The sequence below is a fragment of the Salminus brasiliensis genome, chromosome 10 (genome assembly GCF_030463535.1).
Source record: "Salminus brasiliensis chromosome 10, fSalBra1.hap2, whole genome shotgun sequence".
Lineage (NCBI taxonomy): Eukaryota > Metazoa > Chordata > Actinopteri > Characiformes > Bryconidae > Salminus > Salminus brasiliensis.
Window position 1 is genome coordinate 13,966,470 of NC_132887.1, and position 23,462 is coordinate 13,989,931.

Here is a 23,462-nt window from a genome sequence, read left to right on the forward strand (position 1 = left end):
GCTTCATGTTTTTTAAGCGGTGGGAGTGGGCGTCCATAAGCCCACTCTGCAGTCCTGACTCTGACCTCACTATTGCCCCCTATCGGTGGACCCTACTGTCGGCGTGTTGCTTAGAAACGAGGTCAAGAGCAACACTAACACTGCAGTGCCGAGGACGTTAGCTAGTGCTAACCTTCAGGGGGAAACTTTCTGAACGTATTAGGTAAGCAGTTACAATCCGTCTGTTAAAAGTAACCCTCTCCCTCAGTGTTAATGTCAGAGTGAAACAGAAACTAAACGTTCAGCTGTTTAATTAAGCTTATTAATTTAGCTTTAATATGCATCAGTTTATTTAGTTTTATTCTTGAATCAAAATTTAAAAAGGAGAATTTGGAAGAGGTAGATAGTTAGTACCTATATGCCCAACGTTAATTCACATTTCCAGAGTGTGCAGCATGTAATTGGCGACAGTTTATGTTTGTTAGTCTTTGACCAGTCTTATATATTTCAACTTACACACAGAAAAAGTGCTGTATCATTTAAAATGTTGATAAGCATAATGATGAACACGTGTTACAGTTATAAATACAGCTTACAAGGTACTTATGTGCTGGTATACACTGACAATTTAACCAACTGCTGTAGGATTGAATTCAATTCACATCTTTGCAAAGTGCATTTGGGTAATAGTAATAAATCTGTACTGATTTAAGCAGATAAATGGATGCAATGGATGATTCGGTGATGCAGCAGCATCTGGTTCACTACAAACAGGCCACAGAGTCTGCACGGGAGGAGCTAGCAGCTCTCCACACCAAATATCAAAGCCTCCATTCACAGGTATTCACAATGTTGTTCATTAAAAACCAAACCCTCATCTGAAATAAGAAAGCTCTTTAAACAGATCTTCAGGTAATGTTGATGTTTTGCTTGAACAGCTGCTGGATGCTCGGTCAAAGATTACATCTCAGGAAGCGTTGGTGCAGGACCTGAGAGAGACAGTGGAAAAGCACAAGGAGACTGAAGCCCGACAATCATCTCTTATCAGTTCCCTCAGGGAGCGCATCCACAACACAGAACAAGAGATGGGGTCTATCGCCTCCTCCAAAAGCATTTTGGAGATGCAATTACAGGCTCTTACTAAGAAGAATGAAGAAATGGCAGAGAGAACATTACAAATGGAGATCAGTTCTGAGTAAGCACTGGTTATTCATCTTTCTTGATAAACCAAAACAAATGCAACAGATCATAGAGAAAATATATTAATTAATTAGGAAATAAATTAAATGTACATTTCTGTAGAGAATATCTTAGCAAATGGAACAAGACAAAGGAAGAGGCAGGTGATTTACAGAGGAGAAGCGATGAGTTCGTGTCTAGACTAGCCAGCAAACTCTCAATTGATTTAACTGGGGGTGATAAATCCATGGAGACCATCATCTCCTTGGTGAGTTCATGACATATGCTTTCAACATAAACACTTATATATGTATATATATGTCCCCTCACTAAACACACTGCATTTATAGGTGGACCTATGCTGCAAGGAGAGAGACAGACAGAAGATACTGATATGTTCACTAGAGGAGAGTGTGAAATCTCATGAGTTGGAGAGTAAGGTCAGTAGGGAGACTCATGAAGTGGAGTGTAAGGCCAGCAGGGAAACAGTGAGAAGACTACTGGCCGACGTGGACAGTGAACAGAAACTCTCAGCCACCCGTGCAAGTGCCCTGAGCTCAGTCAGACAGGTATAGTCCTATCTTCTCTGACATGTAACCCTTTATTATTTTAGACATGCAAAATCCTAAAAAAACGTCTCTCACAGAAATTCAGATCGATTAATTTATGAAGCTGTTGTTTTTCTATTCTGTACATTGTGATTCTCAGGAACTTGAATCTGTGCTCCTGAAGAATCAGAATTTGGAACGAGAGAACCAGAGCCTGAGGAATAAGCTGCAGGAACGTGAGCTTGCACTTGCTGCTGCTAAAGATCATTCTGACAGATATGAGAAGCGTTCAGAGGATCTGGAGCACAAGCTGCTCAGGAGCCTAAATGAAGCTCAGACGTCACGCAACTGCACGGAGGCCTTTATGAAGGAAGTGGCTATTCTGCTCAGGGTTCAGCCTCAGCCGAAAGAAGAGCACATTCTGGAAAAGCTCAGAGAAGTCTGCACAAGAGAGAAGAGCAGCACTATGGTACTGCATTATTCATACCATGTTCTCAATCTTCTTGTGAACCAATTAGCATTTTAAGTGATAAAGCAATAAACATTAACAATACTCAGGTAATACCGCATATACATGACACAGTATTTCTATAGGTCCTGTTCTAATCTGTGCTGCAGTCTGTGATTGAGCTGGAGACAAGGCTAGCTGAGGTATCACGGGAGCTTGCCAAACAGAAAGAGCTGCAGAGAGCAGAAGAGCAGAGAGAGCAGAAGATCCAAAGCAGGTGTCACAAACTAGAAGCCGAACTTCTCACTGCAGGAGTCAGCAAGGATGGGCTGAGCCAAGAAAAACAACAGGTGAGCAGCCTGTCACTCTGCATCGTCTTACTTAAGACACTTCTCTCTAACTTCAAACAGTGTGTCACATTTTTTTCAATTTCAAACCCATTAAACCAAGAAAGGCTTTATGTGGGTATGTACTGTGCTTCAGTTCTTCACACTCATAACTACATGAATATTTGTATTCTTTTTTTAGTAATACTTGCATATTAAGCTTTGAATATATGAAAAGTTTTTAATCACAACTTAAGTATGAATTTGAATGAATTTGGATTTTTAAATGATAATACATTTACCCTAACTGGTATATTTTGAGAATAAAGGACCCCACCATTCAGGTTTTATTTTAGCTAAATCAATTAAACATCACTTTTTTATATTTAATATTGTTACTACATTTAATGTCATTACTACATCTTTACTGCTTTGTAAACTCTTATTTTAGACCAAAGGTGCAGAAAAAAGTGAAGAATTGCACTTAACACATGTTAGTTCTGAGGATGATAGATGCTAGATGTTGTAAAAAGTCCCACTGCTGCTCTATATGTCACTCCGCACTTTGTAGTTGTTTGATTTATCTGCTGCTTTTGCACTTTAGTTACACTGTAAAAATGACTGTTACATGTACAGTGAGAAACTGTCAAACCATGAAAGTAAAAGACTGTTAATTCTAAAAAGATTGAATAAACAGTGATAAATACCATAAATACATATATCAGCCAAAACAAGAACACTTAAAATAAAACAAACTGAACTGATGTTGAATTTAATCATTTCTCACAAGCTGATGCTGCTCAACAAGGATCTGAGTCAGCTGTGCTGTTTTAATAATATGCAGTAAATCTGAGTGTGCAACATTTTGAAGTAAAAGCCCTTTTCCTATTGGCTCCTGGCATCATTTATTTGCATATTGGGCATGTCCCCACCCCCTTCACTCACCATCAGTGGGAATTGTGGGAATTGTGGTGATTACCACAGGATTATGCTGTCAGTTTTGGCAGATAGTTTAGTCAATTAAAGAATAAAATAATAGGACTAAACATTAGGCACCACTAAGAATTGTTAAGTTGGTGGGATTTTTGTTTGTTTGTTTTTACAGTAATGTACTGTAAACAAAACAGTTCTTGCATATAAAAGTAACGGTTGCCAAAAAGCATACTGTAATGTCTTATTCATATATACCTATATTTTACAGTGACATTCTGGCAACCACAGCTACCGTATTTTAACGTAATTGACAGTATTTTACTGTCAATTTTTCTCTTCTTTCTGCGTGGCTTAAGCATCTCGCCTCATAGCATGTCCATTTTGTCTCATGCAGTACTTGATATTTCTGGAAAAGCTTTCTGAGAAAATGAGGATTCAGCACATAGCCACAGACCTGGGCTTTGACATGAGACTTGAGGCCATATTGGCACGTGCAGAACAACTGACCAGGCAAGAGGGGACTGCTTTAGTGGAAAATAAAACTCTGGTCTACAGTCTTCAGAAAAAGGTTTGAAGTATAATAATTAAGAGTGGACTATAATAAAAACGTTTTCTGTTTTGGCTGGCAAGATTACAGCCCTTGCAGTCGTGCTGGTTTGTATGGCTTATAATATGTTAACTACTTTCATACACTGTGTTGTTGTGGTGCAGGTAAAGGAGCAGAAGCAGAGGTTGGAGAGTAAGGAGCTGCACATGGAGCTGCTGAGGAGGAAGGTAGGCCAACTGGATGAGGAGAAAAGGAGCCACTCAGCTCTAGCTGTGGAGCGGGAGGATGTTACGCTGGCCAACAGGAAACTGCAAAAGAAGGTGGAGCGGCTTCAAGCTGAGCTTAGTGTTGTGCGTTTTTCCAACACTGAGCTGAAGGCCCAACTCGCTGACACCAACGAGCTTAAGGTAGAGGGGAGGAGAGCACTGGCACATAGACCATCCAGAGGCAGAGTGATTTAATCATGAGATCAATCAATACACTATATGTCACAAATGTTTGTAGACATCCCTTTTAATGAATGCATTCAGCTACTGTAAGTTGCACCCATTGCTGACACAGATGTGCAAATGCATATACACAGCTTGTCTAGTCCCTGTAGAGAAGTATTGGCAATAAAATAGGACTCTCTGGAGCAGATAAACATGAACCTATTGACACCATGTTTAATGCCAGACCTGGGCTAGGAGGGTATAAAGCCTTCCCAGCATCGAGCTGTGGAGCAGGGGGACTGTGTTCTCTGGAATGATGGTTGGTGCTCCATTCAATACTTTTGGGATGAGTTGGGGAGTTGGGGATAAGGTGGGGCGGTGGTCATCCAACTTCCTGATCTCACTGATGCTCATGTCGCTGAATGCAATCAAATCCTCACAGCAATGCTCCAAAATCTAGTAGAAAGCCTTCCCTGGAAAGTAGGGCCTTTTACTCCAACATGAACACGATGAACTATTTTTTATTATCCTTGATTTCAGAAAACTATTTTCCATATAGTGTATGAATATATGATTCAAGTGTGTACAGTATTTCCACATGAATTAAACATATTGCACCAATAATCCAATAATCTTTCACTGTGCATACATTTTTCAATAGTTGTGTTAATTTAATATATTTTAATCATAAAAATATGATGTACAGATTACACACAAATATTAAAATCACAACACACTGTAAATGCATATACTAGTACATCATATATAAAACTTGTTTATGTTAAACTTGTTTAAGTCTAATGTTAATTAGACTAAGACTGAATAGATATTTGTGCCACATTAAACTGTATTGGGCACAAATGATACTGTACCAATGTTGGAATCATTGTAAACATAAAAAGCCTCTAATAGCTCAGGTTCTGCTGTGTGTTTGGTGCAACAAGATAAGAGTGATGGAACAGAAGCAGGCCATTGAAAAGCAGAGTAAGAGCTTGGACACACTGGAGAAGAATAAGGCCAAAGTGGAGAAAAGACTTAGTACGGTGAAGACAGAGCTCCAGAACCAAGAGCACAGAGCCAGGGACGAGCTCCATCAAGCACAGAGACTGCTCCATAGCCAGGCTAGCACCATGGCAGAGCTCGCGCACAGGGAGAAAAAGGTACAGCAAAAGATGAAGTCACATTACAGACATTACAGAGCTCCGTAATGCCAGCATCATAAAGGCATACCTCTATCATATGACATCATTTTAAAACATTATTTAAAAACGCTGCTCACCTTGTTTTGTATTACAGCTGCTGGACTTCTGTACTGTGGTGTCTCAGATGTTGGGAGTGGACATGCTAGCCACTCTCCCAAACAGTGAGGCTATCAAGAGGCTGGAGGTTCTGATTCACTCCTCCCATCATCACCTTCCCCTGGCCTGTGCATGTGCAGCACCTCATCTTCAGCACCTCATAGGTCCAGCCTGCTCCAGCCTTACAGCAGGCTCTCTTAGACCTGAAGTACAGGCCCTGCTACCTTCCCCTGCTACAGATACACTCTGAGGGGCATGTAACCCTCTGTGCCATTGTGCGGTTAATGCATAATCACTGGCAAAATGTTATACAGTATTTAACAGACGACAGGTGAATATTGTTGCACAAAAAAAACCCATATCTCCAAAAAGCCAACTTTGCAAAAGAAGGAAAAGGCCTTCCTAACTTTCATTGGAAATCAATGCAGATTCTATGTAGTTTTGGTCCATTCATCATGAAATTTAGACACAATATAAAGAACAACTGACAGATTCACATTATGTCAAAAAGTGAAAAAACAGCAAAAATGGAGATTCACGATTTGTGTGACAGCGATGATATATGATGACAATGGTTCGCTGAGAACTCTTATTAGCCAATCCTGTTGAATCAAATTGTGCTGTGCTTTACACTGTGAGGCAAATGTGCACTGTAAATTATTAATAATTTCTGTCTTTAGACACTTTTTTTGTCATTTTAATAATAATGTTATGGGTTTAAAGTTCTATAGTGGAATTGGTATTACTGAACTGGAAAGGCTTTGCTGTTTTAAGTTCTTATTGAATATTTTTCAACATAAAAAACAAATGATGAAACTCAGAATATCAATATCATTTCATTTAATTTTTGTTTGTATACTGTCAGATTATTACAAAAAATACCACTAAGCACATTATGTGTATACCTTCTGTGTCTTCAATGCAAAGGTTTCTTAGGCCTTTAGCAAACTGTACAAGGAAAATCCTCATGATATCAGTGCTTTCTCATACAATACTGTATATTCATAACATATAAGTTGATTATTACAGCAAGTTAGTTAAAATTAAGATCAGTCTTCAACAATGACAAATCTCATAAATGATAAACAACTTTAAAAGCAAAAGGTTACAACATGCCAAAAATACATATAAAAAATAATTGCAATATATAGTTCTTTAAATGTTATTTTACACATTTGTCATTTGTTGTAAGCAATTCCACACTATATTCTTTGCAATAAATCAAATGATGTAAATACTTTCCATGATACAAAAAAGAAAACAAAATCAGGCCTAGTGACATGACATGACAGGTACCAATTTCCAGGAAAGATCCAGTGCTATCCAGTTAAAAATACCTTAGTAAATCGTTCTCTTTTTATTTGAAATTGGAAGAACTTCATTAGTACCATTAAACAGCCTACCTGTTTTACAGTGTGTAACTAACAACCATCTGTCTTACAGTGTATTAGGCTTCAGTGCAATGAGCTTCTCCATCACATCTACTTGAGATGTGGACAGACTTAGCAGCTAGCTATACAAGGACATGATAAGAACAATAATTAGCTTTGGCTGCTAATGTAGTGGTGCAAATTAGTTGTCCTGTCAAAATAGCATTGGTTGAGGGCGCATTGCTGAGGACTGTCATTGAAACCCAGGCTCATATTGGAGGAGGCCCGTTGGTGTAGCTGAGCATAGGGTGGAATGAGCGGGCGAAGTTGTTGGACTGGGCACAATTGTAGTCCTCCTCAGACATAGGCACCAGGCAGGCCAAGGCCACCAGCAACAGCAGCAGGAGGAGCTGCACAGGCAGTGAGGCCCAAAGGACACGTTGGAGGAATGTTCTGCACCAGGAGCGCGGCTCTTTGTCGTCAGAATGGGAGGAAACGGATCCACCGGCGCTGGGAGACCTGCTCAGACAACGGACATAGCAGATCAGACAGCACACACAAATACAGCAGTATGCAAGTTGGGCTAGCTGTGCTGAATAAAGTAATGCATTAAACTTACTTGATTCAGATATGGACATTATTACACATACATTTAGGAGTAATCAGTTGCATGAATTGCATGAAATTTCTTCTCTAAAACCTGGTTACATGTCCGCTAGCCTTAATAACAGTGACAGTTCTGTCAGGTGAGGATTACACCAGTTTATAGGTGCACAGTACACATTCAGTTTCAAAGTATGTGTGCATTAATTTTAGCCTTTCCAAACTGATAACTGGAAGTGTGGTGATTTTGATGGACAGACTATGTGTCCCAGTGTTTCATTATGAGACTGGAAGTTCGCTGGTTTAGACCTCAGGAGGTGTCCTTGAGCAAGGCTGCCCACCAGTCTGGATGTGTTCCTTTAGGATGAGTTGGGGAGCTTGGGATGAGGTGGGGTAGTGATAATTCAACATCCTGACCTCACCAATGCTCTTGTCATTGAATGCACTCAAATCCTCACAGCAATGCTCCAAAATCTTGGTTATATATATATTGCCTTCAATGGATAGTAGAGAAAGTTCCTCAAAAAACAAAAGGCTAGGCTTGATTTCTGAAAACACAATGAATGAACAGGTGTCCCACTACTTTTTTTCATGTGGTATTATGTACACATTTGAATCAAGTAAATGCATTACTTTTTTACAGTGTGTTGAGCTTCATCACTTAGCATCACTTAGCAGCTGTAGACATCACATTCAGAATACATGTGTCTTCTAGATTTTAGTATGAAGTATTTTTTTAGTTGCTCATACTTGCCTGATTAAATATTAAGTCCATGCACCCTCAGACAGAATTCATTATTATTACCTTTCGTTTAAACAAATACATTGCTGTTACTTTAGCTGGTTAAGCCGGACACAGAAAGTTAGCTTGGTAAAAAAGCAAGCCTTTGCTAGCATTAGAAGGTGATAAGGCCACTTTAAAAAGTGTTGCTCTTTCACATTTCGTTACAGAGTGGCTACAATGCATGTCAAGGGGAGACAGTGCTGCCCAGCAGTGGCTTCACTGGAGAAGTAGTTAAAGTGCCATATGTTGTTTCAGTGTGAATGTGATCTTTTTTTACAGAGCTAACAGGAAATGAATGCCCATTATTTACACTATTTGCATGTTTTTATGATATAAAGTATCATTCTGATATACTGACAATATACAGTACATACACATGCCTGCATTTTGGGACTCGACTGAACACAGATCTTTGCAAACGCAGCACTTGAGGACAACCTTCCTCACATGCCCCAGTCATCTAGACTTTTTACTACACTGTCATGACTGCTCTCCACTCAAGTATGTTTAAACTGAACCAAACGCGTCAAATGGAGACTTGAGAGGAGCAAACCACAGATGGCAGATTGGAGGGGGAAGAAGATGGTGGATTAGTCATTGAGAAGATGTGACACACAAGAAAGAGAGGAAGAGAGAACAAGATAAACTGCTGGCAAGATTTTGTTCATTGCAGACGCTTGCTGGCTACGCAGATGAAAGAGTTGCTCAGCAGCAAGTAGCCAATATTATTGCTTTTTTCCAGCCACAAAGTTTAAGCAGAAAACTCAGTAATAACTTGCTGAATAGCTTTTTGTCTGGTGCATGGCCTGCCATTCATGACATCTGTCTAAAACCCCTAGCCCAAGTGTCTAGAATCACAGAAGATGATGGAATTCATTGACATGAGCCATAAAGTAAGCTCTAACACTGGTCTTGGAGTTGATGGAGGTGACCTGACTGAGCCGTAGAGCTTTAATCAATGGCACAAAACTTGGGATCAACCCAGACTCAGTGATGACAGCGTCTAGTTAGGTCATGGTTTGAGTTCCATCATCTTCCAAGTGTTCTAGAAACCAGTAGACAGGTACCTGCGGTGTGGACTGCTCACAGACGGTCCAGGCTGTGACAGACTACTTTTGCCCCGTGGCTGTTTGCAATGAACAGGGGGGTAAAAGAAAGAAAGAATGTTTCAGTCCAGGCAAATAAAGACAAAGCTACCGATGAAAGAAACCCAAAAAGAAGACCAGCAACAAAATCAAATGAGAGGGGGATGGGAATTCTATAAGGAAAAAGAACCTGGTTCTTCAGTGCAAACTGTGGCAGAAAATCTGCCTAAATACTAAAATAAAATGACTAAAAACATGGATAAAACTTTGCTCATGACATTCTGATGGAGCTCCCACGTGATCACATTTGATCAGCTTTGAATATAAAAACTACAGAACCAGTATTCTTTGGACATTTATAAGTGAAGGAATCTAGTGGGACCATGAGTGGAAGAATACATGTGTGGAGGGACTGAACAAAGTAGAACATGGGAGTGGGGTTCACATCAGGTGAGAAGTTCATATGGAGAGAGGTGTAAAATGGAAGTGAATCAATCAAAGGTAGATGAAGACATAAAAAGAGAAATCAAATCTCAAATGCTGAACTGGTTTTAGCTCTGAAGGAGGAGGGCATGCGGGACAGGCACGTACACTGGTCTAAATCTAGAGGGCCACTAAGCGGGGTCAAGCGTGCCTGTAGGCTAGGTTCCAAGGACATCAGGGACAAAAGTGAAAAACTATTGGCTTAACGTGACAAAACATTTGCATCCTTGCAGAGCCCGACAGAACATTAGGATGAAATGTTACCGATCGTTGGCGACTTGGAGTGCTCCGGCCAGACATGGGACTTAAGGATCCAGATGTGTCCAGTTCATCAGCAGATGACCAAGACGACAAATCCTAAAAGCAAGAATGAATCAGTTTTATATGACATAACAGTGTAAAAAGTCTTTAGTGGATATATAAAATTCTGGCTTGGGTGTTTATGGTCCACGACAGATGAAGGAAAGCATATTTCTTACAGGGCAGTTAATAGATGAACATCACACAAAATGATTTATTTTATAGCTTAGAATAAGTAATCTAATGACAACTTAATTTACTGACCTGCTGACTGCTGGTGATGTCCAGGGTCTTCTCCAGCTCTCTGATGTCACGTGTCACCTCTTTCAGCAGCAGCTTAAGTCGGTTCCCAATAACATGAACCTTCTCCTTGGCCTCCAAGCAGTCACTGCCCTCTGAGTGGACCAGCAGCTGCAGGGACATGTCCTGCAAGGAGGCCACCTTCAGCTGCGAGTCAAGCAGCTCCCGACGGATTTGCTGGAAAGACAAATAATCCACAGTAGACGATTTGGTTGTCCTGAATTAGACTGAGAAGAGCACTCATTTGGCGCCCAGAAATCAATAAACCAAAGAAACGCATACCGAGAGGGTTTTGTGATGCTCCTGCAGGGTGTCACTGTCCTGACTGTGATCAATAGGTACAATTTCATTTCTCCTCCGGTCAATATTTTCCAGCCACAGCAATAGACCATGACTCATTTCATGAAAGTCCTGCAGGATAAATATGGATAAATAGTGTTTGCTGTCAACTGATGATGTTTCTAGTGGAACGCCAGGGTTATTGCTGGCAAAATCACAAGCATGTTTTTGTAATAAAAATGTTGGTTCTAAACCTTCAACTGATAAAGATTTGTTATCAATCACGAAAAACAGAAAATGTGCTAGTTATCATGTAAAAGTTGTATGAAAAAAAAACTTGGATGTCCAGACTAGTTGTCACAGCAATTGCAATTGCAAATGCAATTAATTATGCAATTATAAATTGTAAACTATATAGCAGAAGCAAATACCATATAATGATAATAATATAATTTATTCGGACTTCTATGTTTTTAAGGTAGTTAAGATACCTCCAGAATGAAAAACTCCAGTTTTCATTCCGTTTTCTACATGCTGTTAAAAACCCCCAGCAAACTATGAGTTTGCAACAACAGCTGACACACTTGCCTGGCACTGCATTAATGCATCTTGGAGAGAGCGCCTCCATTCATCCAGAGAGCTAGTTAGCCGCTCCCAGTGGTCATTCATTTCCTTCATGCGGCCCTGGAGCTCCCGAGACTCATCACTATCGGACTGCACAAACTCAGAACTGCACAAGTTTATGGACAGCACTATTGCCTTCCGCTTATCCACAGCCTTCTGCAGCTCCTGGACAGTAAGATGAAACTCTGTTAGTGACAGCACACTTAATCATTACTTATTTCACTGAAAATGAGAAAAAAAGCAATATGGGCTACAGTACTAGCAAGGCTAAACTGCGTGACCGTGCAAGATATATGGCTTCCAGCAAAGCACTCTGGCAGGGCTAACCTTGAGCTTCTTGATGCGAAGCTCGATGGTCTGTATGTCTGTGCTGACGTCCAGCGTCCGCTGTTGCTCCAGCTCCTTCTCAGCCTGAATGAGCCAACTCCATATGCTGTTCAGGTCTGAGTTAAACTGCTGCCACTGCTGCAAGTTCTGCTTCATGCGCAGCTCTTTGCTGAGAGCCTGAGCCTGCAGAAGCTCCCAGCGCTCAATCACACCTGCGGGGCACAAGCAGAGAGGAACAGATTATAGCATAGGCCACAAACCAAAAACAAAAGTAGATGAACAGGTGTCATAGCAGACATGTGCAGACATCTAACGCAAAACCCCTTTTCATCTGTTTCAACGTTTTTTCAGTGCAGCAAAATGCTGGGAGTTTTCATTACTATGTATGTATAATAATCAATAACCAACTTATTTGGTTATTGATTTGGAACAAAACCTTTTATTTTTCTGATAAACATGGTACACTGTGGTATATATATAAGTACCTGAAGTCTGTGTTTCTGAGTTGGGGTTCACAAAACCTGCCATCTTGTCTTCTGCCTCCTTCAGCTCAAAGCCAACCCTCCTTACCGTGTCAATACTGCCACGACACTCTCCAAGCAACCGCATCTGCACAGGTCAAAAAAGTAAACTCATCCGCAGATTTAGCCACAACAAAACAAAATGTAGGTATTAGGAACCTCTGCTAGATCCACTCATTCATCTAGGTAGCCTTGTCGGTTACTGTTTCCTTCAAGAACCTGCTATTCTTCAACCCTATGCTTTTCTGACACTTACATAGCCCATGTAGGAGTCATCAAGCTCAGGGCCAGTGGGCGTGCGGCTGCGGATGATGTTCTCCGTTTGCTGCAGGTGGAAGCGGCTGCTGTCCAGGGCCTTGGACAGCTGCCTGAAGTGAGTCTCCAGAGAGGTTGCTTCACCTGCACAGATGCAAAACAGTTACCATCTGAGATTTCAGAGTATCTGACTTGGCACTGGGATGGTAAGAGCCCACTGCAGCCTCTATTGATCCTTTTTACGTCACTGTGTATTACTTTCATTGCTGCATGTCATGCTTTTGTGAGTTACATGAAGGAGACACCTAATCTCCAACAGAAGTCACATAAACGCCTATGGGCATTATTCACAACAGTTTACAACTAAAGTAAAACTTGTCTTTTAGAAATCGTAGAAAAATGAATTCGGTATTGAGATCTTTTGCAGTTTTCTGCTCCTGCCTGATTTTTTTTTTATTAATCTCAAGCTACTTTTGTTGCAAGTTATTGTGTATAATACCCAAGTATTTAGATTTAAATACATTAAAAAGGTACAATACAAAACAAACAAATCCTAAGTGAACTAAACACTCACCAGTGATGCTATAGCAAAATGTAGACAACACAGTGTAAGCATCAGTCTATTCTATTTACACACTACAGCACTACATGCAGTAGACAGAACTCCGTAAAGCAACCCAGAACAAAAGAAGGAAAGGAGGTTAGAAACTGCTGCAGCTAATAGCAGTAACTGTATCCTGTGCCATGGTTTAATTGGTGAGTAGAAACTGAAAATAATCAAAGTCCCAAGCAGCAGGCTGTGAGTGAATGCCTTATTTAAATGGGGGTTATGTGCCCCAGCACTACGGCATGCTGTGGCTACCAGTGCCTACCAGATGTGGACCTCAGTGTTTGCTCTGTTAGTTTAACATATGCCTCAGGGCTCTCTGGGATCTCTACATCTGTAAAGACACATACAATGCATACAGTATAGTTTTGGCAGTATGTCTTAAAATGCTCATTGTGAGATGTCCTGTGGGAAATGGTGGGTTGCTGTCCTCATATACACATTTTTCATGTCTAAAAATGTAACTATACAGTACTGGTATTTCTGGTTACCTTAACGAAACAGTTTCGACCAGTCAGGCTCATATTGTCTGATTAGGCCTGGGGTGAGCACTGGCTTTACTGCTGTCCCTAACTTCAGCTATCTTGAATCGCCAGTCATTAATGAACTATTTAATCAAAGCACAACCTCAAGACCCAGGTTAAACATTCTTGTTTATAGTCCTGTGGGACATTAACTGCACGCTGAGGCAGATTCACTGACCTGAGAGTGCAGACGCTGAACCCTGGAGGAAAGCTTCATCCTCTCCCTCTTCTCCATGCTCTGATGCCAGAGCCCTGCTAGCGCTCTCCAGGCCACGGCTCAGGTCATAGTCATGGTCCCACTCCAGAGGGATGGAGTCCACGCTGGCTGGGGTGTCCCGACCTGAGCGCTCTGTCCGCAGCGGGGCAGCCAGGGAGGCAGAGCGGCTGGAGGAGGGCAATGGAGAGAACAGACCGTCGCCCAGACGCTCGCTCCACGGAAGGCTGGACACATCTGCCGGCTCGTCTAAATCAAATTCTCTATCCGAGTAGGAAACGTCATGCTCATCATCTGTTAGCTGTGAATACAAACAGGACTTAATGTCATTCTAAAATATGTGATTCAAGGTACGATGAAAGCTATGGCCTGACCAATATTAAATGAGCTAAATGAATAGCATAATAACCGATAATACTGGCTTACATAATTTTACTTGGTCCACAATTAAGCAGTTTTTGTTAAACAGTACTTTAGTAGCCAATAAGACTGCCAACTGTTGGTTGTAAAATTTGATTCAATGGTCAGAATTCGTAAAGCACAACCTTCACAAACCACTTGCTTCTGATGCCCAGAAAAAATGGGGTGGATTATGAATGCTGTATGGTTTTATTATGGTCTAATGACAGCTGTCTCCAAGTTAAGTATCAGTTCAGCATCTATGCTTTCATTTCAGAGTGATTTGTAAATGCTGTACATTAACCAAGAAAAACAACTAAATATTGGTTGGGTCCTGGTTAAAATGACTGAACCGGTACCGGCAGGCGAACGAGTTTCTTGTAGTAGCGTTCCACTCGTCCAAACACCTCCTGGCAGTAGCGCTGCAGCTCCTCAAGCTCCTCCTCAATGACAGTAGCGTCCAAAGGCTCACTCTTCTCAATTAGGGCCTCTCCCTGGTGGAAGATGTGCTCAATCTTGGCTGTGTTCAGAGAGATCTCCTGCTGGAATGCCTGTACAGAAGAAAATAAAAAGTGTAGATAAGTCAAAGAAAACAGGACATGAGACAAGTACATGCATAAGAGAGTGTAAAAATATCTGTTTAATGTTGATGACTGAAAGGAAGTTCACCTTAAGTTGTTTAATTTTGGCTTGGACATCACACTCAGAGAAATGCTCAATGTTAGTCAGCTGGAGGTCCATCTCAGTCAGCCACACCAGTATGCTGTCTCGAGCCGTTTCAAACTCTTCCCTTTGGCTAATGAAGTGCTACAAAAAAAATAGAAAACAAAAATGAAACAAACAGACAAAAGAAATCATTTAAATAATTCAATGCTATTATATGTTAACATATAAAAATATTAATAATAATAAAAACATACCTGTACTGGGAACACTGCTATAATACTGATAATATTTCAGATACAATTTATTACATATAACATACAAAACTCAAGGCCTATAAATAAAAGGATCCAGTTTAAAAAGATTCAGTAGTTTTATATACCTTGAGGCGGCGGAGGATGGAGGACACTCGTCTCTGCAGGTTATCCCAGCGCTGGTTTCCGTCATGGGCCATCTCCCGCAGGCGGCAGGCTGCATCAGTGCGGTTCTCACGTGCCAACCGTCTGTACTGTTTATTGATCAGCTCTAGTTGGGTCAGACTCTCATGTACATGGCGCTGAAAACCCTGTGAAAGAGAAAGGTTGAAATATTGATAAATAAAACCCATATTTCATTTATATTTTATGTTTAATTGCCCTAAGTTGAATAAGAGCACAACAGAAGAGCTATGATGGCAGGATTAAAGCAGGTATGAGCCACACCTCAAACTTCTTTAGCTCTTCTTTGGCCACTGTGTACAGCACACCAGAGGAGTTTGGCAAAGCAGCTGTCCTCTCTGACATTTCCAGCCACTCCTCAAAGCGAGAGAAGTCATTCAGAAACGTTTGCCAGAGTCTCCAAGTTTCCTCAATCCTGTGGAGAAAACATTAAACAAAGAAAGAAGCTATATGAAATCAGAACTCTTACCTATCTTATGTAACATGCTTTGTCCACTATGTCCTGATTGAGCATTCAGGCACATTAATAAACAACTGTGAGTGTGAATAATATTCCAGTGCATTAATTCTCTTAAACAAAGAGTTAGTTTGTGAAACTACACATTTGTGACATGGCTAGATATGCATTCTTCACATATCACATCATTAAAACATAGAAGTACAATAAAAGGTAGAAATGGCTACTTTTAGTCTTGGCATCGGGGTGTTAATTACAATAGAATTGTACTGAATTCTTAACAGTATAATCTGCTGAGAGCTCTGAGGCCCAGTAGTCTTACTTGAGCCTTCTTTCCATTGACATGGCACAAATGCTCCTCCAGCGGCGGTCCAGGGTGCGTGTGGCCTGCTGGATGGAGTCACACTCTGTATCTGTGGCACAGGCATCGCAGTCGTGCAACAGCACCTCGCATAGGTTCAGCACAGAGGCCACACCTGTGCTGTGCTTTTCTATGTCCCTCTGCAGCTCCTGAACACAGACACACACAGAATAAATGTCTTTCTACTCAGAAATGCATGAATGAATCCATTCTCTCAAAAAATGAAAGAATGCACTCTGTTTTGCCAAACTGAATCGTATTGGACCATATTGTCCCTGTAAGACAGAGTTTTCTGACAGTGCAAATGTGAACTATGTGTTTCTATGTACCTGTTGTAGGTCCAGTTTCCTTTGGATCTCCTGAAAGTCACAGGTGTCGTAGACAATAGGACGCGAGAGCTCGGTCTCAATGTGGGCAAGCCAGGAGCGCAGGCTGCTCATGTTCTTATCCAGCTGCTGTACGGCCACCAGTGTCTCCCTGAGCTTCTTTGCTCTGATATTACACAGGAATAACTTTCAGAGGAATCGCCAATGATATCATAAAGCATGTTTTAATTTTATGTGGAAGTGGAGAAATTCTGTAAAAAGGGTAGATTCTAAAGTTTCATTCATAGAAAAGAAGGTATTATTATATTATAATAAGAATGTAATGAATAGTTGTGGTGTGTAGTCTTTCATGTACATGTCTTTCTTTCTACTTTTGCCATGTTTTTGTGATTTTTGACATCAAAACAAATGGTTAAAATGAACGATCCCACTGCTTACCAGAAGTGGGTGATGTTGAGTAAATATGTATTTATTCACATCACTAGCTATGTAAGTAATTAATGGCATACTTATATAATAACATTTATTTAGTGTACATTTAACATACAGTATAAAGCTCTCAACAGGTCAACTGTTCTTCATACATTTTCTGATTGTGTTATATGACTACTCTGAAGAAACAGTGCCAAGTAAAAGAACACCTACACACTAAATGCTAAGAGAAAAAAAGAAGAAACACTCTTCAGGGCTTATCTGCGGCTTGTTGTGGTGTGTTGTTACCTTGCACTGATGAGGTCTAGGAGATGCTGCCAGCGCTCGCTGACTTTGCTGAGTTTGTGCTCAATCTCTGAGGCTTTGCTCTCATGGCTAGCCCTGACCAAACGCTCCCCCATTTGCTGCAGCTGCTGCTTTTCCTCCTGTGCCACTGATAGCTCTTCTTGATAGTCCTAAGAGAAACACACACATAAAGACACATACAGGCCAACACTGTCAGTAGGCTGGGACCCAATTAAAATAACTGCACTCATACAGTGATAGATGGTAGCAGATAGTGACAGATAATAGCAACAGCTTGTTTACTTGGTGTGAAATTATGTCCTTATGTACAGTAACACTTCTGTTTTTTGCTACAAAGTAATTGCTGCTATGTTCTGTGAACCAGACAGATTCATTCAGCTTACCTTTCTGAGTTTTTCAATCATCTCCTCAATGCTGATATCACCATTCTGGGAGACCTTGCTCTCCATGTGAGTGAGCCACTCACATAGCTCTTTGTATTTCTCATTAAATATGGCCCACTCATTGAGCTTCTCGCTCACCTGCTGCCTGCGTAGAGACAGCTGCACACAGACACACAAAAATAAAGCCATGCTGCACAAGCCATCAAATTGGTACACAAATAAAACTGATGCGTGTTTGATAGACATATTATTTCTGCATTAATGTAGAATACACACACACCTGTACAGTTGCTGCAAATAATCCATAAAATCTGGAAAAGCAGGTACTCAAAGATTCAAGTAGAAATGCTCTCGCAAAGTTGTGTAAGAAGATTAAAGACAGCTCTGAATCATTACCTGCTCCTACAGCTGTCGCTATGATATGAAAAGCTTGTACACATCCTGTGGTCTACAGACTCACGCACCGGATGCCGCACAAGCAAACTGACAGGAAAGTCGTCTCTGCTTTGCATATGAGTTTCAGTCTCACAACTAATTCCTCTGCATAATGCATAAAATATCATCACTGTCAGGCAAAAAATATTTTTTGACATAACGTGAAGCTGGCAGTTGTTCTTTACATTGTGGCCAAATGTCATGAAATTTGGACCAGAAGAAAAACTCCACAATGACTAAAGCCATTGACTGCCTCTGAAAGTTAAAAAGTATTTTTCTTTCTCCTCTAAAGTTGGAGATATAAGATTTTTACATGACAGTGATGATGTATAAATGTTTATAAATATAATTATATCATGTGTATGTATATTTAATGTATATAAATGTTGCAATTTCTGCAAAAATACATATTTCATCCAGTCAAATGAGCATGTCTTTCAGGAAAGTTGAAGCTTTGCCCTTTCCTAAGAGTCAGCTTTTAATAACGAAGCTCAGTTTCATCCACAAACTCAGATCAAGGCGCAACAGCACCACCAAATGACTAACTACCACTGATACATGCATATTCTTTTAACATTTACATGAAATACATTTACATTTATTGAGTATTTTTACATACACACTTCCTTAGCTTCTTCTCCACAGCATTATATTCCTCATATTGCACAAGAGGGGCATGTCTGTAATGTACCTGGTGACAGATCTCCTCCCACTGGCGATGTAGCAGTTCAATCCGTTCCTGCAGCACACACAGATCCTCAGGACTAATATAGCTGGAAAGAGACTCTCTCAGCACAGTCAGATGAGCCAGGTCCTCTGTCCAGCCATCAAATGTGCCCTCCAGATCCTGCATTCAAGAGGATAACATACATATTGTGAATTTACTCCAGCAATACAAGCAATACATCAATAGTCTCAGTACTACAAAGTATGTGCAAAAAGGGATTTGTGAAATACTGCAGAACTTAGAATAGAATGTACTTTTTTAAATGTTTTTGCCCTATTGCATACACATACTACATTTTAATACATACTCATCAGATCTGACCATAACTTGTTTCTGTTTCCATGGTGGCATCAATTATCCTATCACTTACAGTCAGTCTCTGTCCTTGCATGCAGTGTCAATATATGGTAATGCAATTTCAAGGCTTTTAACATTATTACTTACAATACATCTGTTCAACTTTAGACATTAAACACATCAATAACAGTATTAAAATGTATGAAATTTAAAGATTGACATGTAATATATATTCTCTGAATACTTCATATTGTAATGTGTATTACCTTGCATCGCATCTGCTCAGCCTGAAGTTCCTCATGTTGATCTGGTAGAGGCTGAGAGAGCTGACGCTTAAAAGCCCGCAGTTTCTCCAAAGACCCGCCAATGCCTTCTTCACATCTCTCCCAATCCTACACACAAACAAAGAGCCCATTTTAGTACAGCCACTGCCCTTTTCACTTTATGACTTTATAACAACTGACAGACTCACACTCATATTGTCATGAGATCATTAGTAACACCACTAAAGACTACTAATCTTCTTACAGTGTAATTATATGAGAATAATCTAGCAGAATAGTATTATAACATGTAGCAATGTACCCTGAGCAGAACAGCCAGCTCTCGCTTCTGCTCCTCCAGGCAAATGTTAGCATGTCTCCAGCGTTCTTGAATGCTGAGCAGCTCCTCCTGCAATGAAGCCTCAGCTCGGCTGTCTGCAGAGAGCAGCAGCTGCCTCCCAGCCTCCACAGTCAGGATGTAACTGCCTTGCTGCCTCTGCAACACCTTCTCCTTTAGCTAAAGAGACAATAGACAGTCAGCAGAGGGCACCAATTCAAGATTTTACAACAGCAAGATTTTTTTTTTTTTTTTTAGCACTCAAGCAGCTTTTGTGTGAATCTGTTTTTGTGGTTTTAAAGAGTGGTGCTTCATATCAATAACTGTCCTTGTTGTACACGACAAAATGACACACTAGAGAATGAAGCCCAACATTAACTGTAATGTGCCAGCAACTAAAACTGCATGATGTATGATTTACTTACCTGGACAGCATCCAGCATAGCTCGGGCCTGCTGCAGAGGTACTGGGGCTCTAGGATGCAAGGCCTCAGTCTGGTGTGAGACCTCCGCAAGCCATTTACGCAGTTTCTCCACCATATCTCTGTAGCGCTGCCATTGACGGATCAGGCTGTCTATGATTCCTCTCCGTTGTTGGGCACGCCGTACAACCCCCTGCCACTGGTTACTCAGCAAGGCCAACTTCAGCTTAAACTCATCTCTGCAGAGGACAGAAATATATATTATATTCCACACACTTACTAATCAAAAGACTGTATTTTAAGTGATGCTCTGGATACTCTCTAGTGAAATTATACTATAAAACTCAAAACTAAAAACATACCTACGTAATTAAAAACTTACTCACCTGTCATCCACCTGGCCTTGTTCAAGCATGTGTTGTCCATCACTGATGATAGAGTGAAGGATCTGCTGTCTGCTGAACATCTCTGCCTGGAACAACTATATTGTAAAGAAATGCAAAGTTACATAAAAAATCAGTGTACAATGCAAAGCTGTCAGGATAGTGCCATTATACATGATGCAACTAGCTTAGCTTAATAAGCATCTAAACTTACCTCATGGGCTCTCTGTTGCTCCATCAAACTCTGGAAGTTTCCAGAGATCTCCACAGCCAGCTTCTCCTCTGTTTGTACCAGGAACTCCATCCATGTCTCACACTTTTCCAGAAATGTCTGCTGCTGCAGCAAGGTAGCTTGCAGCTTACTAAAGAAAAAAAAACATATATTTGGTCAAATGCTCAACAAAGGCTTTTAGTACCACTTTCCAACCTACAAAATACTATATCACAACATTGAGAAGCAGTCAAACCTGAATCTCTCAGTGGTTTGGGCTGATGCAGTGGCCCAGCTTCTGTTCAGGTTCTGCATGCGTTTTATCTCTGAGTCATTGAGGGGCAGTCGGTAGCCCAGTTCATTCAAGCGCTCCAGGTCTGGAGCCATGCTGCTGAACTTCAGCATCTGCTTCTGCAAAATAAGGAGAACAAGGTAAATGTGTTAAACTGCCTCATTTCTGCTGAAAATGTGCTGGGAAATGTGAACCAAATTTGAATCCTTGCTGGGTTCTCAGTTATTAAGGCTGCTGTAGAGTACCTTCAATTCTTCCATGCGGTCCTGGATGATAGACAGGTCAGAAGAACCATTGGGATCCTGACCCTTCAGGGCCTCCTCTGCCTCAACTATCCACCGACCCAGAGTGTTCAGCTGCTCATTGAAGGTTTCGTAGTCCTGCACTCCAGCCTGTGAAAACATAATTTTTTTTAAACATTAAAAATTAACATTAACATTAAAAACACATTTTTAAAAAATGTTGTGCAACTTTTACAACACTTGTACATCTTTCTAGCTATTTTCTGAAACTTTTCTAAGCATTAAAAATCAGACCTGGAGAGCAGCCTGTTGTCGGCTGAGCGCCTGCTCCATGGAGCTGAGGCGCTGGGAGAGAGACAGGTGGTCAGACTGGATGGATGCTGCAGCTGAGGTGTCCACCTGCTGCTTGAGCTGCTCGCCCAGCTCCAAAAGGACCTGCAGAGATGCCTGCACTGGGGCCTGTGATCGCAACAACTCCTGATGGGAGCAATGCAGGTTAATTATTAGGATAAGTTATCCCTTAGAAGTTGCAGTTATCACAAGCAATGACAGAAGCAATTTAATATAATAATTATTCCTATATATATTCCTATATAACTCATGTAAGTGAGTGGAGAAATGACATTTATTTATAATCTCAGAAATGAGATTTATGACATTTGTGTAATTGGTGATTTTATTTTATTATGATAAAATTTATTACATTGAAAAAAAGTTGTCATTAGCTGTGGAAATGGACCCCTACTCTTTTATTAGTAGTGCACTACAGAGGGAAATACTATTTAGTTTGTGAATTAATGCTAATAAAGCACTGTGCTGATCATGGAATAATCTTTAACCATTAAGCAAAACGCCATTGACAAGCTACATGTGAAAATTCACATCATTCAATAACTCTTAACTATCACTGGCTAATACTAGCAAACAATGTCCGCTTCATTTTGTTCCTTTGTCTGTTGCTTAGTGACAAAGAGGCTCACAGTTTATTTTGGTCCACATTCAGCATAGTGAGCTAAACTGTTTACTAAAACATCTGTGCATTGTGAAAGACTGTTTTGCCCTCAATATCATGTTTAAATTCCACTTTACGATTTGGAGAAAAATGACAGAAGTACTCTATAGTGCCTTAAAATGTAAATAGATCCTTTTTGGTCAGAGTCATTGTAGTCATTGTTGTGTTTGTATTTGCTCCTGTCTTGTTTTATGGAAATAAAAATTTACTTTGAAACAAACAAAAATCTATAATATTGTAAAATATATAATACATGATTGATTCTAATAATTACATACTATATGATTTAATCTAAATTAGTAAAAAAAAAAAAGTTTAATGTAAATGAAATGATACCTCTTGACTAATCAAGGTAAACAGTGAGGATTATTATGGAATAATTACTGTAAAACTGGAATGTGTTTACACCTACTTAAAAGATTTAATATTTAAGATATTTATTATCTATAAACCTACCTATGTTTTTTTAAACAAAGTGCTTACTTCATGGATTGCACTACACAGAGGATTATTATTAGCATTATTGATCTATTGTTAATCAGGGCAAATTCACGTTAAATTCATGTGTAGTAAGCACCAGACTGATACAAGTGCAGCTAGACAAAACAGGATAGCAGCCGTGTCTCTCTTACACTACAATCTTGAATCCAGATGGATACTTCCTCCTCAGAGATGTCCTTCCGGCTGGCTGTTTTTAACAGCTGCTCTGCTCTTTCTTCTAGGCTCTGGATGCTGCTATTGCCCTGCTCAAACAGATCCTTATAGCTCTGCCACAGTTGAAGCAGAGCCTTACTGCTCTTTAGGCGCTCTGCTATCTCCTCCAACAGGCTGTTCCACCTAAATCAAACGATCACAGACAAACATAGACTCTGTGTACTTGCACTTCGAGAATGAGAATGCGTCATTGTCTGGCTGGTCATCATTTTTCTACCTGGCATTGACATCTTTGAGAGTATTATTGAGGGAGTCGGACACAGACGGATGGCACTCTTCTAGTAGCTGATGTGTGACTGCTCCAAACTTTCGCAGACTGCTCTCCTGCTTGTCCAGCTGCTCTTGCAGATTCTAAAACACATGGAGGACAGAGATGACTGCATTTTTATGGCATCACAA

General features: G+C 40.4%; 2 protein-coding genes across 13 annotated transcripts in view; one reads left to right on the forward strand and one right to left on the reverse strand.

The window, feature by feature from the left end:
• Positions 1–59: 59 nt before the first annotated feature.
• Positions 60–6,505, forward strand: ccdc170 (coiled-coil domain containing 170). 2 transcript variants are annotated; one of them, XM_072689343.1, is made up of 11 exons: positions 60–202; positions 696–819; positions 918–1,174; positions 1,282–1,426; positions 1,509–1,727; positions 1,867–2,175; positions 2,325–2,504; positions 3,808–3,981; positions 4,125–4,367; positions 5,336–5,551; positions 5,688–6,505. In XM_072689343.1, the coding sequence occupies exons 2-11, from the start codon at positions 700–702 to the stop codon at positions 5,937–5,939; spliced, it is 2,115 nt and encodes a 704-aa protein (XP_072545444.1). In that variant the 5' UTR covers positions 60–202; positions 696–699; the 3' UTR covers positions 5,940–6,505. The 2 variants fall into 2 exon arrangements, with proteins under 2 accessions (XP_072545444.1, XP_072545446.1); XM_072689345.1 differs by having other exon boundaries at positions 151–202; positions 693–819.
• Positions 6,506–6,514: 9 nt separating this feature from the next.
• Positions 6,515–23,462, reverse strand: part of syne1b (spectrin repeat containing, nuclear envelope 1b) — an 88,197-nt gene continuing 71,249 nt past the window's right edge. For 6 of the 11 annotated variants that reach the window (XM_072689333.1, XM_072689334.1, XM_072689337.1 and 3 more), the window contains 30 exons: positions 23,281–23,414; positions 22,982–23,186; positions 21,632–21,814; positions 21,341–21,487; positions 21,060–21,214; positions 20,807–20,954; positions 20,596–20,690; positions 20,214–20,448; positions 19,774–19,968; positions 19,455–19,580; positions 18,856–19,011; positions 17,730–17,888; positions 17,329–17,495; positions 16,612–16,774; positions 16,244–16,431; positions 15,729–15,879; positions 15,410–15,592; positions 15,034–15,171; positions 14,724–14,915; positions 13,930–14,266; positions 13,493–13,561; positions 12,622–12,764; positions 12,330–12,453; positions 11,845–12,056; positions 11,482–11,682; positions 10,897–11,025; positions 10,579–10,791; positions 10,279–10,371; positions 9,514–9,572; positions 6,515–7,578 (listed from right to left, as the gene is read on the reverse strand). In XM_072689333.1, the coding sequence (XP_072545434.1) occupies positions 7,329–7,578; positions 9,514–9,572; positions 10,279–10,371; positions 10,579–10,791; positions 10,897–11,025; positions 11,482–11,682; positions 11,845–12,056; positions 12,330–12,453; positions 12,622–12,764; positions 13,493–13,561; positions 13,930–14,266; positions 14,724–14,915; positions 15,034–15,171; positions 15,410–15,592; positions 15,729–15,879; positions 16,244–16,431; positions 16,612–16,774; positions 17,329–17,495; positions 17,730–17,888; positions 18,856–19,011; positions 19,455–19,580; positions 19,774–19,968; positions 20,214–20,448; positions 20,596–20,690; positions 20,807–20,954; positions 21,060–21,214; positions 21,341–21,487; positions 21,632–21,814; positions 22,982–23,186; positions 23,281–23,414 (4,950 nt within the window). In that variant the 3' untranslated portion in view covers positions 6,515–7,328. Of the gene's footprint in view, positions 7,579–9,513; positions 9,573–10,278; positions 10,372–10,578; positions 10,792–10,896; positions 11,026–11,481; positions 11,683–11,844; positions 12,057–12,329; positions 12,454–12,621; positions 12,765–13,492; positions 13,562–13,929; positions 14,267–14,723; positions 14,916–15,033; positions 15,172–15,409; positions 15,593–15,728; positions 15,880–16,243; positions 16,432–16,611; positions 16,775–17,328; positions 17,496–17,729; positions 17,889–18,009; positions 18,358–18,855; positions 19,012–19,454; positions 19,581–19,773; positions 19,969–20,213; positions 20,449–20,595; positions 20,691–20,806; positions 20,955–21,059; positions 21,215–21,340; positions 21,488–21,631; positions 21,815–22,981; positions 23,187–23,280; positions 23,415–23,462 lie in introns of those variants that run through there. The other 5 variants (XM_072689342.1, XM_072689335.1, XM_072689338.1 and 2 more) reach the window with 4 other exon arrangements.